General features: G+C 37.3%; 1 protein-coding gene across 1 annotated transcript; it reads left to right on the plus strand.

Moving 5' to 3' along the window:
• The first annotated feature begins 1,738 nt into the window (after nucleotides 1–1,738).
• LOC127429851 (G protein-activated inward rectifier potassium channel 3-like) lies at nucleotides 1,739–16,803 on the plus strand. The gene is made up of 4 exons (XM_051679141.1): nucleotides 1,739–1,840; nucleotides 2,676–2,902; nucleotides 12,716–13,964; nucleotides 15,974–16,803. The coding sequence occupies exons 2-4, from the start codon at nucleotides 2,723–2,725 to the stop codon at nucleotides 16,321–16,323; spliced, it is 1,779 nt and encodes a 592-aa protein (XP_051535101.1). The 5' UTR covers nucleotides 1,739–1,840; nucleotides 2,676–2,722; the 3' UTR covers nucleotides 16,324–16,803.

The raw sequence follows: 16,803 nt of genomic DNA on the forward strand, positions 1-16,803 counted from the left end.
TCCACTTCTTTAAATAATTAGGGGAGGACATGTATGGTTATAGCCAGGGATGGGAGGGTTACTTTTTCAATGTATCCCACTACAGATTACAGAATACGTGCTGTAAAATGTAATTTGTAACGTATTCCGTTAGATTACTCAAGGTCAGTAACGTATTCTAAATACTTTGGATTAGTTCTTCAGCACTGGTAGATTTTTTCACTTGTTTTGACTATAAAAACTCTTCCAGTACAGTAAGACAAAATACACGTTAAAAATACATTCTCTGAAAAACCTAAATATCTTATGCAGTGTTGTTTCTAAAACAAGATCAATCACACTGATCTTGTTTTAAGCATTTAAAAAATATATATTTTTACAGGAAAACAATACAAAAATTATTATCAAGAATACGATTTTTGCCCTAATATCAAAGGTCTTACTAGAAAAAAAGAAATTATGATCCAACGTGAATTTTCTTGATCAAAAAATATGATCATGCCTGGTAACATGTGCATGTAAAATGGCTAGAAATAGCATTTTAGCTTAGCATAAAGCTAACGATTTACACAAGGTTTATTTCTATTTCTTCTGCTCCAAACTTACTTCAAACTTACTTCTCTGTCTGCTCGTATGAATGTAACACTTCATAAGAAAGTGTTTCACCGCTGTTCAAATGCACTTTGGATCGCATCATTTAAATGTATAAATGTTTTCCATCTGAAAGGACTAAATATTAAATGAAACAAATGACAATAAAATGCAAAGTAATCTCTTCAGTAATCAAAATACTTTTTGAATGTAACTGTATTCTAATTACCAATGATTTAAACTGTAACTGTAGTGGAATACAGTTACTTATATTTTGTATTTTAAATACGTAATCCCGTTACATGTATTCCGTTACTCCCCAACACTGGTTATGGCACATTTTGTCTTATTTTGTTGTTATGTTGCCTATACTTCACCCCAAAATCAAAATTTTTTCATTATGTTCTCATCCTCATGTTGTCCCAAACCCCATATGCTGTTCATATCTACAAAAACACTTGTTTGCATTATTGTAAAACATCTTAGAATGACCGCAGCTGTCAAGCTCCGTAAAGGAATAATCCAAAAAAATTATACTAGCCCATATTGTGTGCTATATTCAGAGTCTGAAGCCATACAAAAGCTTTGTACACTCCAAAAAAAAAAAACAAAAAAAAAAAAAAAATATATATATATATATATATATATATATATATATATATATATATATATATATATATATATATATATATATATATTAGCCTATTTTTAAGATTTACACATAAAAAACATTTTTGATTTTGATTTTATGTTTTTAGTTTTTTAATAAAACTTGAAAGATTTAGTCAGTGAACTTTTATTGTATGGAACAGAGCTGCATAAAGATTTCAAATTTCTCCTTTTGTGTTAGATGGAAAAACAGCATGGTTTGGAATGACATGAAGGTGAGTAGATAATAAAAATTACTGGGCATTTTCATTTTTGGGTGAACTATTCATTTGTAGTTTTATTATACAAAAGTATCTACATCCCAGTATCAAGTGCTGGTGGAAAATAAGTTGTTAACTAACCCCATGGTACAATCATCTCCCATCTCAGAACAATGCAACCTGATAGAGAGCTAATCATGGTCATTATATGGATACCTACCAAGGGCAATATGACTTTACAAATCTGTCCTATCCGCTGTAGTCTCTTGAGACACCTGGATTAAGATAAGCTGATAACCCATAACTTTGATGTCCACTACTGTGATGACTAGGTTTGTGCTCAGTACTTGCAAGAGCAGCTACTCACTGTCCAAAGCTGTAGCTGGAATCACCGTCGTCGGGTAAGATAAGCTCTCATTCTTCTTTTTGTTTTTTTGTTTTTTTTTGTTGGGGGGGTATTGGAAAAACAGCTATACATTAAATGCTCTGTTTATTTTAATCATACTAGTTATCTAGACTTGGTTACTGTGGTAAAGAGCATGGCTAGTAGTCAAATCAAACTGAGAACTGAGGAAAGGAAATGGGCTGTTTTATTCCCTTAAAAGTCTGAAAACCCTGCTTTCTAGACATCAAGACATTTGTACCATCAAAATGTAAATTTCTGCTGTTGAATATAGAACAAACCATTTCAGAATTAAAATTGGATTACAGATCCAGGTTATTGCATGTGTTTTTGATTGATTAATGTTACTTGTTGATTTGGGTTGTTAGCAATGACATTAACAAAAAATTGATGGTTTAAACTGAAATACCAGTCCTTAACCTAATACATGACTGAACTAGTGAAGAATTTACTGAGATTATCCTGTCATGCCTTTGTCACCACATTAAAGAATATTTATGTAAGCACATTTATGAAGTGTTTCAAGATGGGGAAGGAGAGATTGAGTATCTTGCTGAGCTAGCGGATGAAGAGGCTTAGAAAACTGTCTGCTCAGGTTAACCCTTCTTTAAGCCCATTCTTCCTTGGTGAATTGCTCACTTCTGGTGCAAATATTTTCAAAACAACCAGACAAACTTTCATTTTACATATACATATTACATACAATTATATATATATTACATGTAAATGCTTCTTTGGCATTTAATTGTATAACTTAAATGGTGACAATACACATGAATTTATTTTATTTGATACTGCCCAGATACAGATGACAATCTCTTCTCTTTGGAAAGGTTTTGGATCCAACCTACCTGTTAAGAGTAGAGCCACTTTCAGAATCATGCTGAGTGCGGTCAGAAGTTCTCCTGTCGCAGATGGCAGAGGGACCTCAAGGCCAACACAAGATAATACCAGGACCAAACCAGCATCCATCAACAATCCTAGCCTAAGGCCAAAATCCAGCTTTGTTGTGTTGTCCAAACCTGGAGATGGAGTGCGCCACCAGATGAACACTACCACTGTAGGTTGAATTTATATGGGCTTCAAATTTTGGTTTGAAATACAGTGGGGTCCAAATATCTGAGGCCATGTACACAACAATCTGTTTTTTTTTTTTTGTAAGCTTAGTTTTCAATTTCCTAATGTAATCGTTTTCCTGAGACAATGCCACGTTCACACTAATAATTTCTAGTTTGAAAACATATACATTTTTCATTTAAGCCTCTCATCCACATTAGAACTGCATTTTCCTTCACCAAAAATTGAGCTTTTTGAAAACTCTCCAATCCCACACCATTCTTTGGAAAACGATGAATTTGAGAAACTGTGAACAAAGTGTCAATCAAAAATGGATTAGTGTGGACGTGGCCAAAAAAACGTATCAGTGTGGATGTGGCCTGAGACTATCCACACTAATATGTTTTCGTTGAAAACATTGATTTTGCTTTGTTTGCGACTCTCATCCACATTGGAACTTGGAAAAATTAGCTTTTCTAAAAAACTCTTCATTACTGCCTACTTTGGTGGAAAAATGACATTAGAAAACTGAAAATTGAGTTTTCAAACAAAAACAGATTTGTGTGAATGTGGACTATATTAAAAAAAAATCTTCTTTTTTTATGATTTTTTTAAATTTTTTTACCTGGAACAGAAAATGATAGTATTTTGAAAAAATACAATAAAATAAAACAAAGACAGGAATATTTAAATTTCTGCACTATTCGTAGATCAATAATAAAATGTAGACAAATTCGTGACATTGTCCATGTTATCCCCTTTGCACAAAAGGTCTTTTGCTTCCTTGCTTCCAATAAAACACACAAAAAATGTGATGAAAATTTCTCGAATCATTCTGGGATAACACGGATCATCAGCTTTTGCACAAACTTGTGCAGTCAGTTCCAAATCAGGTGAATGCTGTCTTTAAAGGGACAGTTCACCCAATAATGAAAATTATCTTATCATTTAGTCACCCTCATGCAATTCCAGTGTGAATTACTTTCTTTCTATAAGTGAAAGGTGATCAGACCTTTGTAGCTCCAAAAATCACATAAAGGAAACATTAAAGTAATCAATTTGACTCCAGTGTTTGAATCCATGTCTTCAGAAGCAATATAATAGGTATGGGTAAGAAACAGAACAATAATAAATCATTTTTACTCTAAATCTCCACTTTAACTTTCACTTTCAGATGTGAAAGTGAAACTAAACAGGCAGTGTGATGACTTCAGACCAACAACGTTGTGTGAAAAATAAAGTGCAGCATACCGACAGCAACATGCTTGCTTGACCAGCACTCACAGCCAAGGGTTCTGGGAAACTTTTCCTTAACCTTTTACACTCAGCGGACCCGCCGGTGGGTCTGTGAGCAGTATCAGAAGTGATTAATGATTGTGCATTTAATATTACATAAACAGTGATGTGTGACACCATTTGAAAGTTTAGAATCTCTACTTTCCACAGAACATAATCACTTTTGCTTTTATATTACAAGTAAGAGGATAAAGCATAAAATCCTCATCATATTGCACCAAAATAGGCAAATCAAATATCAAATGAAAGCTCTCATTCTCACAAATGTGAATCTGTGGCTGATTTTGTTGCAGTAGTTCCAAAATTTGAATAATAATCAAAAGAGTCATGAAGTGAAATATAAAAATTCATAAAATATATTGTGATGAGGAGGAGGGCTAATCAGGCTAATCAGCCGAGGAGAGGGATAAGTGCAGCGGGATGCGGCAGTTTGAGAGAGAGAGAGCCACATGCAGCTGCATTTATCCCTCTCCTCGGCTGATTAGCCCGATTGGGGGCCGGGCATGCGTAGTCACAGCCTGGCCCCGCCCTCCTCCTCGTCACATATATCAAAAACAAAAAATTCAAACGTCTTGTTTCTGCTCCGATCACTGCTTCTGTAAGCCCCAATTAGGCAAAAACGCTATATCAATTCTTACCTTACCTTAGCTTGTTTCTTTCAAATGAACCTATTCCCAGCTTTCTGTGAGCTTACATGTGTAAATAATCAACCAATATGTTGCTGAAGTCCAGAGCAAAAAAGCGGTGCGACAGGAAAAAACATGATCTTGACATCATCTGCAAACGATGGTGGCGTCCTCTGATGATGACGATGATTTACAAATCTTATACGTCTTTAAAGCTGAGACACCAAGCTTTTCAACGACATGTCAATCAAGCTTCTCGACCACTCATAGGCTGAAATATGCGACAAAAGGTGGAGGGAGAAAACTAGAGCGCACAGTTGCGCATGTTTCGGGGCAGAATACATGTAGAGAAGCGGGCGGATTCGGCTTTTGATGGTGGTATATGACGGTAGATTGCGATTATTTGTAGTTTTTGATTTAAAAAAATGGCATCTGGGAAGAGAAAGGCACCGCATAAGTTCTTCTTTGGTGTACAAGCGGTCTTGGATGAACTTCATCACCAATGTGACGAGGATTCTTGCAATGATGGGAGTTACGACTTGGTGAGAGAAGCTGCTTTTCTTGAGGGAGAAGACCCTGATTTTGATGAGTAAGTATATGTTTTTACACTTATAATAGTGATTGAATCATTATTTTTTTGAGATTTCATGAGCATTCATAAGTTTGATCGTCCAAATCTGTACTGCCTTGCAAGGACAAAATGCAGCAACTAAGCAAACACATTTTTTTTTGAGTATGTATAGTAACTTCTTTTACATGTGCATGGCAGGATACATGTAACGGGACTACGTATTTAAAATACAAAATATAAGTAACTGTATTCCACTACAGTTACAATTTAAATAATTGGTAATTAGAATACAGTTACATTCAAAAAGTATTTTGATTACTGAAGAGATTATTTTGCATTTTATTGTCATTTGTTTCATTGAACATTTAGTACTTTCAGATGGAAAACATTTATACATTTAAATGATGCGATCCAAAGTGCATTTGAACAGCGGTGAAACACTTTCTTATGATGTGTTACATTCATACGAGCAGACAGAGAAGTAAGTTTGAAGTAAGTTTGGAGCAGAAGAAATAGAAATAAACCTTGTGTAAATCGTTAGCTTTATGCTAAGCTAAAATGCTATTTCTAGCCATTTTACATGCACATGTTACCAGGCATGATCATATTTTTTTATCAAGAAAATTCACGTTGGATCATAATTTCTTTTTTTCTAGTAAGACCTTTGATATTAGGGCAAAAATCTTATTCTTAATAATAATTTTTGTATTGTTTTCCTGTAAAAATATCTAAAAATCCTTAAAACAAGATCAATTTGATTTATGTTGTTTTAGAAACAACAATGCATAAGATAATTATGTTTTTAAGAGAATGTATTTTTAACGTGTATTTTGTCTTACTGTACTGGCAGAGTTTTTATAGTCAAAACAAGTGAAAAAATCTACCAGTGCTGAAGAAGTAATCCAAAGTATTTAGAATACGTTACTGACCTTGAGTAATCTAACGGAATACGTTACAAATTACATTTTACAGCATGTATTCTGTAATCTGTAGTGGAATACATTTCAAAAGTAACATATATATATATATTTTTTTTAAATTGTAGATTATGTATATTTACTGTGCATATACTGTTTATGTTTGCAGGGCTGAGTAGATGTTTTAATTTTAATAACTTTTATATTGTGTTATCTGTCCCATCTAGGCTGCAATTATTCAGACATGAATAATGTGCTGATTATGAGTATATCATTATTATATCATTCAGTGTCAATAACCAAGTGTGTGCTTATTATAAGGTGTTTGCTTTGTGTTATAGGCCAAAATTTTGAACCAGACACAGCACCTCAAACTTCTAGGATGTCCACGCCCACAGCAAAATCTCCATGTTTCATGTTAAGGCAGATGAGAGGAAGGCCTTATTCTGCGCAGGGGTCCAAGAGATCTATAGATTAATTTCTTGGGGAAGAAGACCCTGATTTTTAGTAAGTTTATAAATGTTTGTGAAAAAGCACAAGTCTAAGTTTTACTTTGCTTTTTATGTCACAACTTTAACATGCTGCAAGTATTCAGACATGAAGAATATTGTGTTGATCATGAGTATATTTTTTTAATTTTATGTAATATATATTTCAATGCAAATTAACCCAAGTCTGTGCATATAAAACCGTTTTTTGCAGTTTTTTGTGTTACAGCACAAATTCAGCTGATGATGAGCCTCCAGCAGAAACAGAGTGGTCTCAGGAGGCAGAAGTGAGGTATGTCTTGTTCAGCACGGGGGATAACAGGATGTGCTGAGACACTATAGCATGGCATAGAGGAGGAAGATAAGGAGCCTGTGCTGCCAGCTTTCCTTCCAAGGAGAAACCCAGGACCACAGCTCGCAATGGACAGGGTGTATTCACCACTGGAACTGTTCCAGCTCTTTTTTACAAACTCATTTGTAGAGACCATTGTTAAAAACACAAATGACTGTGCAGTGATGAGAGCTGAAGCTGGGAAGAAATTCTTCTGGACCCCTCTTACGGTGTGTGATTTTCATGCATATTTGGCCATGATTATCTACATGAGTCTCGTGAAAGCGAAAGGTGTTGAAGACTACTGGGCGAAGAAAGAACTTTATAACTTCCCTTACCCACAATCTGTGATGTCCAGGGCCAGATTTCAAGCAATCTCCTGGAGTCTCCATCTCTGCGACCTGGAACAGGACCTGCAGAACACACATAAAAAAGGAACACCGAAGTGCGACAAGCTGAACAAAATCAAGCCACTGTACCATGACATCCTGGCAGCATGTACTACATATTTCCAGGCAGGCCAAAAGGTGTCAGTGGATGAGAGGATGGTGGCTTCAAAAGCACGCATAGGCCTCAAGTAGTTCATAAAGGACAAGCCCACTAAGTGGGGCTATAAACTCTTTGTTCATGCAGATTCTGCCTGTGGGTACACCTGGAACTTTTTTGTTTTTGTTTACGAGGGTAAAAATTCTGCACAAGACAAAAAGATGGTACAAGACATTTTCTTCCATTTCCTGGACATTGCAGTAGTAAACAGCTTTATTCTCCTCCAGCACCTGGCAAAGGCTCAGAGCAAGACCCCTCTCAGCCAAAAAACACTCAGAGAGATGCTTGTGTCACAGCTGGTAAGTGCTGCCACACCACTGAGCACATCTGCTGCCACAGAGTCATCCTCTTCTCGACTCGTCCAGGATAAGAAATGTTACCCAGAATTTTTGGAAGCAGATGGCACAAGTGGCAGAAGAGTGTGTGCTCTGTGCAAGCTCTCAGGAAATAAAGTGAGAACTCCTATATACTGTACAAAATGCCAGGTGCCTCTTTTCTGTGTGCCAAAGATGAACTGAATCAGTGGCACTCTGAAGGACACAAACATAAATGACCTTAAAATGAACTGAAAGTTCTTGGTGTTTAATTCTCATTGTTTTCAGAATTCCCAAATGTTCTTAAATGCTGACCATGTATTTACAAGTTCTCTTTTTGTGTCTTGTGTCAGCAGGTGGGTGTGGTCATTTATTTATTTTGCAGTTCTGCAGGTTTCTCTCTAATTTAACTCTTTACAGTCTATATTTGCACTCTGAATCTTCAAGTAGTAACCAGTACATGGTGTAAGTTATGGTACAAGTAGACCATAACTTATGTTGTTATACACAATAAAAATGTTTTTGTGTAAAAAACTGCTGCTCTGTCTCATTCCTTTTCTGCCATTTTGCCTATTACTTGGGTGTGTCACAGAGACAAAGATGATAAAACCTGGAAGGAAATCCAGAAAAGTGCTCCTGCCATGTGTAACATACAATAAAATTAGAAATTTTGGTGTAATGTTCTTTGTTTTAACCTGTTTTTGCATTTGGGTAACTGGAGTCTCCAAAATGACACTTGAAGACACAAAAAAGGACCCTTTGCCTCTCTTTAGTTGCAGTTCAATAGCTTCTGTTTAGATAGGGATAGAGGGAAAAAAATTCTTGTATTTGCTGCTCCCTGATGGAATCAACCAAAACTTTCAGAATCCAAAAAGCGCCTATTTATTGTGTTTTTTTTTTTTTTTTTTTCATATTTTGAACATCTACAATATTTATTAAATATATAACATTTTTATTTTTTATTTGAGGGGTTGTCTTTACAAAGAGACCAATCTTTTGCATGTACTCCACTGTATGTGTGAAAGGTGAGCGTTTAAAATCGGTTTGGACAGAAAATGGGCCAACATTACATGCATCCCTTTGTTTTAGAAAAGTAACTTTGGAAAGGGAATGTGTTTTTTTTGTTTTTTTTTTATACTTTCACTCAAAGTATTAGGGTGTAAGATTAGATTCATACATAATTGGAAAATACATTTTCTCTTAATTGTGTTAACTTCAAATTATAACCTTAGCAACTAAAATTAGCAAAGTGGAAATGTCCACAGAACTTAAAAATATAGGAAGACCTAAAACATAATTGTCCTCAACTGAACTCAGTGACTGTTTCCTTGTATTGTGTTGCATTTGCCTTATATTAAGTAATCCATCAGTCTTGGCGGTTTCTTTCTGTTCTCTCTTTTGGGATATTTTATCTCCATTTGTACTGGAGGGATTCTGGTGCTCCTGAGGTTTGCATATGACATCAGTGTTGGAGTTGGTAAGTGGAACTGTAATGCATTGTTTCAGAGGTTTTAGATGAGAGATGTTTCTTGTGATGATGTGCTGTGTTTTTTGAACTGTGATCATTGTTCCCTTGGTTTTTATAACTTTGTAGGGTTTTGGGTTGAAGGATGTCATGAGTTTCCTGTTTTTCTTTCACGAAAAAGTTCAACATCCCTATGTTGAGCTATGAATGAGATGCATTCTTCCTGTTGTCTGCATATTTTTTCATCTTCTTCTTCTTGGAGCTATCTGTGCGTTAATGTGTGTCGTTAACCACTGTACTTTTTAAGGCAGGTAATTTAATGTTGATGGGTCTGCCAAACAGTAGTTCAGTGGGGGACATCCCAGTAGTTTGATGAGGGGTTGCTCTGTAATTTCTCAGAAATTTGTGGAGCTCTTGTTTCCATTATTTTCCTTCAACAGTGGCAGTGGATGTTGTCTTAAGGGTTCTCGTGAAACTGTGAACTTCACTGTTGGCTTGTGGCCAGTAATGGGAGATCTTATTTATTTATTAAAATTTATTTAACCAGGAAAGGCTCTTGAGATTACAAATCTTTTTCAAGAGTGTCCTGGCCAAGATAGGCAGCAGCAAGTCATTTCACAGTTACAAACAGACAACATAAAACAAATAAAAAGTCAGAAAATACAATCAAAAACCTAACAACACTAGTTAAAAACATTGACAGGACAAATAATCAGTCTCAAAAGCTTTCATCAGTGACTCAAAAACACTTAGTGGGACAAGTTTTTCCATTCTTAGGCTACCTTGTAAGGCATTCCAAGCTGATGGAGCAGAGTACATAAAAAAACCTTTTGCCAAGATTAGTTCTAGCATTAGGGACAGTTAGTAAAATAAGGTCCTGTGACCGAAGTGAATAACAGCTACTTTTAAAAATAATAAAAATGCACAAATAAGACGGGAGAAACCCCAGAATGGCTTTATAGATAAAATATGCCAGTGACAGAGCCTACGGGTGCCTAGAGAAGACCAGCCAACACTTTCACATAAAGTGCAATGATGAGTAACAGTTTTGCAGTTTAGAATAGATCTCAATGCTCCATGGAAAAGGGTGTCAATTGATTTCAAATACTGGGCAGAAGCATTCAAATATAAAATATCGCCATAGTCCAGCATAGGCAAAAAGGTGGCTAACAGCAGTCTCTTTTTAGCTTCAAAAGAAAAACAAGCCTTATTTCTGAAATAAAATCCCAGTTTCAGCTTCAGTTTTTTTTGTAAGTTGCTGAATATGGGGCATCACCTTGAAAAGTGGTAATTGGTGGAAGCTTCTGGGGCCTTTTCTTTGCTTTAGAAAATACCATTAGTTTGGTTTTGTCAGTGTTAATTACAAGCTTCAACTGAGACAGAGAAGTTTGAACAGAATTAAGCCCCTTAAATTGAGTGCACTGTGTTCTATCAGACAGATAGTTTACAAACCAAGCAACTGCATGTTCAGACAGACCTATACTCAACAGTCTCTGCTTCAGGATCACATGGTCATTTGTATCAAAGGCCTTTGACAGTTCAATAAAAAGTGAAACACAGTGCAGTTTTTTATCAAGGGCATCCATAATATCATTTAACACCTTCATGGCTGCTGTAATTGTGCTATGTTTCTTCCTGAAGCCTGATTGATACATTGATAAAATGGAATTTGCATACAGAAACACCTTAAGCTGCTCACTAACAAGAGTTTCAAGGATTTTAGCCAATGGTGACAGCTTTGAGATTGACCTATAATTGTTTAAAAGTGTAGGATCTCCACCTTTAAACAGAGGTAGGACAAATGGCGACTTCCAGATCCTGAAATGTCCAATTCCCAATGTGCTTTTAAGTCCTCGTAGTCGCATAGTGATTCACCTCAGTCCAGGTGGCGGAAGACAAATCCCAGTTGCCTCCACGTCTGAGACCGCCAACCCGCGCATCTTATCACGTGGCTTGTTGAGCGCGTTGCCATGGAGACATAGTATGTGTGGAGGCTTCACGCCATCCACCGCGGCAACCACGCTCAACTCACCACGTGCCCTACTGAGAACGAACCACATTATAGTGACCATGAGGGGGTTACCCCATGTGACTCTACCATCCCTAGCAACCGGGACAATTTGGTTGCTTAGGAGACCTGTCTGGAGTCACTCAGCACACCCTGGGAGTCGACCTAGTGAACTCCAGGGGTGGTAGCCAGTGTATTTTACCACTGAGATACCCAGGCCCTCGATTTTCATTTTCTTGACAATATTATGCATTTACTTTGAGTTAATGAATTTTTATGTTTGAAATAAATTATTGGTAGAAAAATGCTTATTCTGTGTCTTCTCTTTGTAACACCATGATCAGGTTTGATTGCAAGCATAATGACATTAACTGCAAAACTGACACTTCAAATACATTTTAAAATGCTTAACTTTGACAGATAATTGTTTGATGATGTCTAAATATATATTCAAATGCATTTCTTGTGAAAAAATATAAAATTAGGTTACAACAGGCCATCAGACTACACTGTAGTTGGCTACAGCCATCTACTGGCTTTAACTGAAATGACATGGTTTTCAAGTCATGTTATTTATATTTTGTTCACCAGAAAATTGTAGTTTACCAGGAGTGCATTTGTTTAATTATTACTAATTTCCTGAACAATGATTTGTTATGGAGACCATTAAAAGCTTAATGTTTTGCCATTTTGGGCCCAGGAGTGTACTTCTATGTTTGCTTTGTGTGATTTTTAGAGCTACAAATGTCTGATCACCATTCACTTTCATTGTTTGGACCTACAATGCTGAGGTATTTTTCTAAAAATCTTTGTTTGTGTTCTGCTGAAGAAAGAAAGTCACACATCTGGAATGGCATGAGGGTGAGTAAATGATGAGAGAGTTTTCATTTTTGGTGAACTATCCCTTTAAATAAAAAAGGGGAAATACCAAATGCAAAGAAATTCTGAAATATATGTAAATTTTTCACATTATATAAAATGATAATAAGAGTTTGTCTGATAATATAATTTATTTTTGTAATAATTTGTAATAAAAACGTTTTATTAAAAAAAAACAAAAAAAAAAAACAAGAACAAACAAATAAATAAAATAAAATAAAATAATTTTGGACCCCACTATAGCCTACATTATCAACTATTTCATCACATTTTTCCAGAAAAGATGGTCTTTCATATATCATGTCAGAGTGAATGAATGAAGTATGAATCTTCTGTTTCTACTGCACAATGTCATTGATTCTATTCTCCTACCCAGATTCTGGCTTTGAGTGATAATCAACCCGATTCAGTCAGTGGAAATCCCCTTCCATTGCCTGACATCATGCCAAGTCAGGCCACCAGCCCATGTGTGTCCATGCGGCGCCACAAGAGCACTACAGACTTGCCATACAGCCCACAGCGCGGGTACATACGTGGCCAGAGGCCTAGTATTTGCACTCCCACTGAGGCTGAAATGGAGCTTTTGAGGCGCTGCTCCTTACACGAGGCTAACATTAGTCCATGTTGTCGCCATGCGCTTAGTGTTCCCAACATGACTAGCCTAAACACCAACCCTCTGTGCAGTGCCACAGCCACTCCATCCCGCAGTGCCCTCTGCACACCTGTGCGAGAAATAGAGTGTAGCGCTAAAGCGCGAAGCAAGCTAATAGAGACAGAGACTGCACAGACTCCCACCTGCCCTCCGGAGCTTCGCGAGCAGTACCGCTATGTGTCCAAGGATGGGAAGTGTCGGGTAGACTTGGCACACATGGCTGAGAGAGAACGCTTCTTGGCGGACATCTTTACCTCCTTTGTGGACCTTCAGTACAGATGGTTTCTCTTTGTCTTCATGATGTGCTATGCAGTCACTTGGTTTATCTTTGCAGGGCTGTATTCACTAAATGCATTCTTGCGTGGAGATCTTGAAATTCCTCCAAAGAGTGCTGATGATGTACTGGCAGGTCGTGAGGTATGTTACCCCAATGTGGATGGCTTTGTATCAGCGTTGCTCTTCTCAGTAGAAACACAAAGAACAATTGGCTACGGTGCCCGTACTGTCTCTCCAAGCTGCCATGAAGGTGTACTTTTGGTCATGGCACAGTGCATAGTGGGATCCATGATTGACGCCCTCATGGTGGGCTGCATGTTTGTCAAGATTTCGCGTCCCAAGAAACGTGCAGAAACGCTTCTTTTTAGCCGAACTTGTGTTGTGGCCAACCGTGACGACCGTCTCTGCCTTATGTTCCGTCTTGGTGACCTGCGTGATAGCCACATGGTAGATGCCAAAGTACGCGCTAAACTCATCAAGTCTCGGCAAACATCTGAGGGTGAATTTCTCCCCTTGGAGCAGTCCGAGATAAACCTTGGCTACGAGAGTGGCTCTGACCGTCTATTTCTGGTGGAGCCCCAGGTCATTCAACACACCATAGATTCTAACAGTCCTTTCTGGGAGCTTGGCCCTGGGCAGCTACGGAAGCAACAGTTTGAGATCATCGTCATCTTGGAGGGTATTGTGGAAGCCACAGGTGTGTTTACAATCACTTACCCACCCACGCAGCCCAAACTCTGGATATGCTGACCTACTGACCCAAATGTCTTTCCATGGTGTAACCAATATGGCATTTCTACAAAGAAAGTAAGCAAGCAGGCACGTGCAGAGGGGGTGGCTTTAGATGCTCGAGCCCCTGCCCGTTTGCTGAGGTGCCCCTCAAATGCCACCAAAAATGAAAGCTTGCACACCCAAATGAAATGACTTTTTTTACGTGTAATAATAATATTTAAGGGTGTAAAAATGCGTGAATATATTATGCCGAAACTACGATGCATCGATTATGAAATGTAATAATCAATTACAAGGACTATAATAATACCCAATGAGTTACAGAGTCTGTCTCAGATTACATGCAGACTCTCGTAACAGACACGGGGGCGCATAACTGAGAAAACAAACGCAACCTTTAAATTAAGAAAGTTATGACTGTGTATGACTGTGTAATTTATGTTCTAAGACAAAAGTTGAAAGCCTCTTTATTTATTTTACTCATTAATAAAAAAAAACTGCAATTATTAAAACCCATAGGAAATTCTTGAGGCAAGCCACAACCCAGAATGTTAAAGAAAAATTCTGGGTTCATTACAAGTTAAGCTCAATCAAAAGCATTTGTGGCATAAAATTGATTACCACAAAAATGTATTTTGACGTGCCCCTCCTTTCTTTAAAAAAAGCACAAATCTGGGTTACAGTGAGGCATCTACAACGGGGGCCAATTTTTGAATGTTAAAATATTCACTTTTTCAAAAGTATAGCCACATGACAAACAAGATGCGTGTAAACATGATTTTACTGTGATAAAATCACTTATTAACCTTTTCTGTGTAAAGTTATATCCAATTTTACAACTTCATTGCCAAGATGATGGAATGCCAACAAACACTAAAACCATAAAATGACTGTAAAAATCACTATTTAAACAAATTTACAGCTCAATTAATACATTAGTTTTAACAGAAGAATTAATGTAAGTGCTTTAATAAAATTATAAGCTTCACATTTCTGTTTAAACCCTGCAAAAATAGGCAACAATTACTTCCACTGTTGCCTAAGTGCCTAAATGTAACTTGATTTGTTTTCTCGAAATATATTTTTGTGGTAATCAACATATGCCACAGATGCTTTTGATTGAGCTTAACTGGTATTGAACCTGGAATATGGAATATAATTGTCCTTTGGGTTTTTGGACTACAACCTGAACTGCTCTTTTGCCAGAGATAATATTGGAGGCCAGTGTAGACAAATTTCGTCTGGCCCTTCAGCATGATGACAAAGCTGAATGTTTTCAAACGTTTCTATTGGAAGAAAAACTGTATGTTCCTTAATAAAAACAAGGGAGCAACTGTTGAAGGTTGTTGCTGAATTATGAAATATGTTGTAGGCCTACTTCTACTAATATTGATTTTAGTGATTTTATAGCATTTATTATTATTATTTTAAGTCATTGTATGGCCCTATTTTGCTAAAGCCTACCACTGGGCCCAGGTAAAAACGCTCCTGTGCAAGACAACAACAACAACAACAACAAAAAAAAAAAAAAAAAAAAAAAAACTATTTAGTGGAGCATGGCGCTAGCTTGGGGTCATATTGTGATCTGTTGTAGAGTGTAGACCTTATTCACACTAGCGCCATCTTTGATTTTTAATGGGAACGACAACGAGGCTATGAGGGAAAGACTTACCATCTCTTCAATGGCACGAACGGTATAAAGCTCCTAGATCACATCTGATTTTCCACAACTCATGTTGTCAGGAGTTCTTTGTATACAGAATGTTCTTGGATAGATACGTTATCAATGTTTTGCTGTGGAACGACACAAAAACACTTTAAACTGCAGTACAGCCCATTGAAGAGACTGCAAGTCTATCCCTCACAGCCTCGTTGTCATTCCTATAAAACATAAAAGATGGCGCTAGCGTGAATAAGATCAATAAATGATGTTATAATGCCTTGTCAGATCATTTCACAACTTTCTTTGGTCAGGAATGATGTGCCAAGCAAAAACCTCCTACATCGAGACGGAGATAGAGTGGGGAGCCCGTTTCGAGCCGTGCATGACACTGGAGAAGGGGGCATTCCGGGTCGACTTGCGACGCTTCCACAGCACCTATCCAGTGCCTCTTCCGCCGTGCAGTGCGAGAGATGCGAACCACCTACAGACTCTGCAAGCGGGACTAGAGCTTCAGGAATCTCTCAAAGAGAGTGTCAACTGGATATTAGGCGGGAATGATCAAGAAGACAACACTGTGAAACCGCCAGGAGTGCGCGCGTTCACTATCGACAACATCCAGGAGGAGCGAGTGTCTGAAGTGAACGAATGCGATTCTCCTTAGTTAGATTCTCGCACAAGATATTGTTGTTTTTAAATTGTTTGGGAGATAATTTGTACGATCATGGCTGGATCTTAAAGGTGATGGATAGACATTTATTTGCTAATAATGCTAGTAGGTGCATATATGTTGTGGCCAAACTTATTATAAAGTGTATAGAAATTAATGAATGTCAAGTAATGAGGTGGATGAGAACATAGAGCTAATAAGTTTGCTTAAAAAAGTAAACAGTATTTTTCTTGGCATCTCGTCCATACTGTATTATACTGTTTAATAGATTCAATAAATCTATTTTACACGCAAAATAGACATATAGTAGAATCATTTCATTCCTACGAAGACCTGGGGGCAGTTTACATCAAACACGTTTGCGTTGTTGCGGCGCGTTTTCTAGACGCCGTGTCATGTTAAAAGAACGTCTGCTTTAACAAGTGCGCCTCGAGACATCTGCGTTCAGTGCTGTGTTGGGCTGCGTCTTACTCC

This window comes from Myxocyprinus asiaticus, chromosome 39 (assembly GCF_019703515.2).
Source record: "Myxocyprinus asiaticus isolate MX2 ecotype Aquarium Trade chromosome 39, UBuf_Myxa_2, whole genome shotgun sequence".
NCBI classification, from domain to species: Eukaryota; Metazoa; Chordata; class Actinopteri; order Cypriniformes; family Catostomidae; genus Myxocyprinus; species Myxocyprinus asiaticus.

Excerpts from the sequence above, each read along its gene's own strand:
- LOC127429851 (XM_051679141.1), top strand. The coding sequence starts at position 2,723 with ATGCTGAGTGCGGTCAGAAGTTCTCCTGTCGCAGATGGCAGAGGGACC. Across the intron at positions 2,903-12,715 it reads ACCAGATGAACACTACCACT|ATTCTGGCTTTGAGTGATAA; the intron begins GTAGGTTGAATT and ends TCTCCTACCCAG. Across the intron at positions 13,965-15,973 it reads GGGTATTGTGGAAGCCACAG|GAATGATGTGCCAAGCAAAA; the intron begins GTGTGTTTACAA and ends TTCTTTGGTCAG.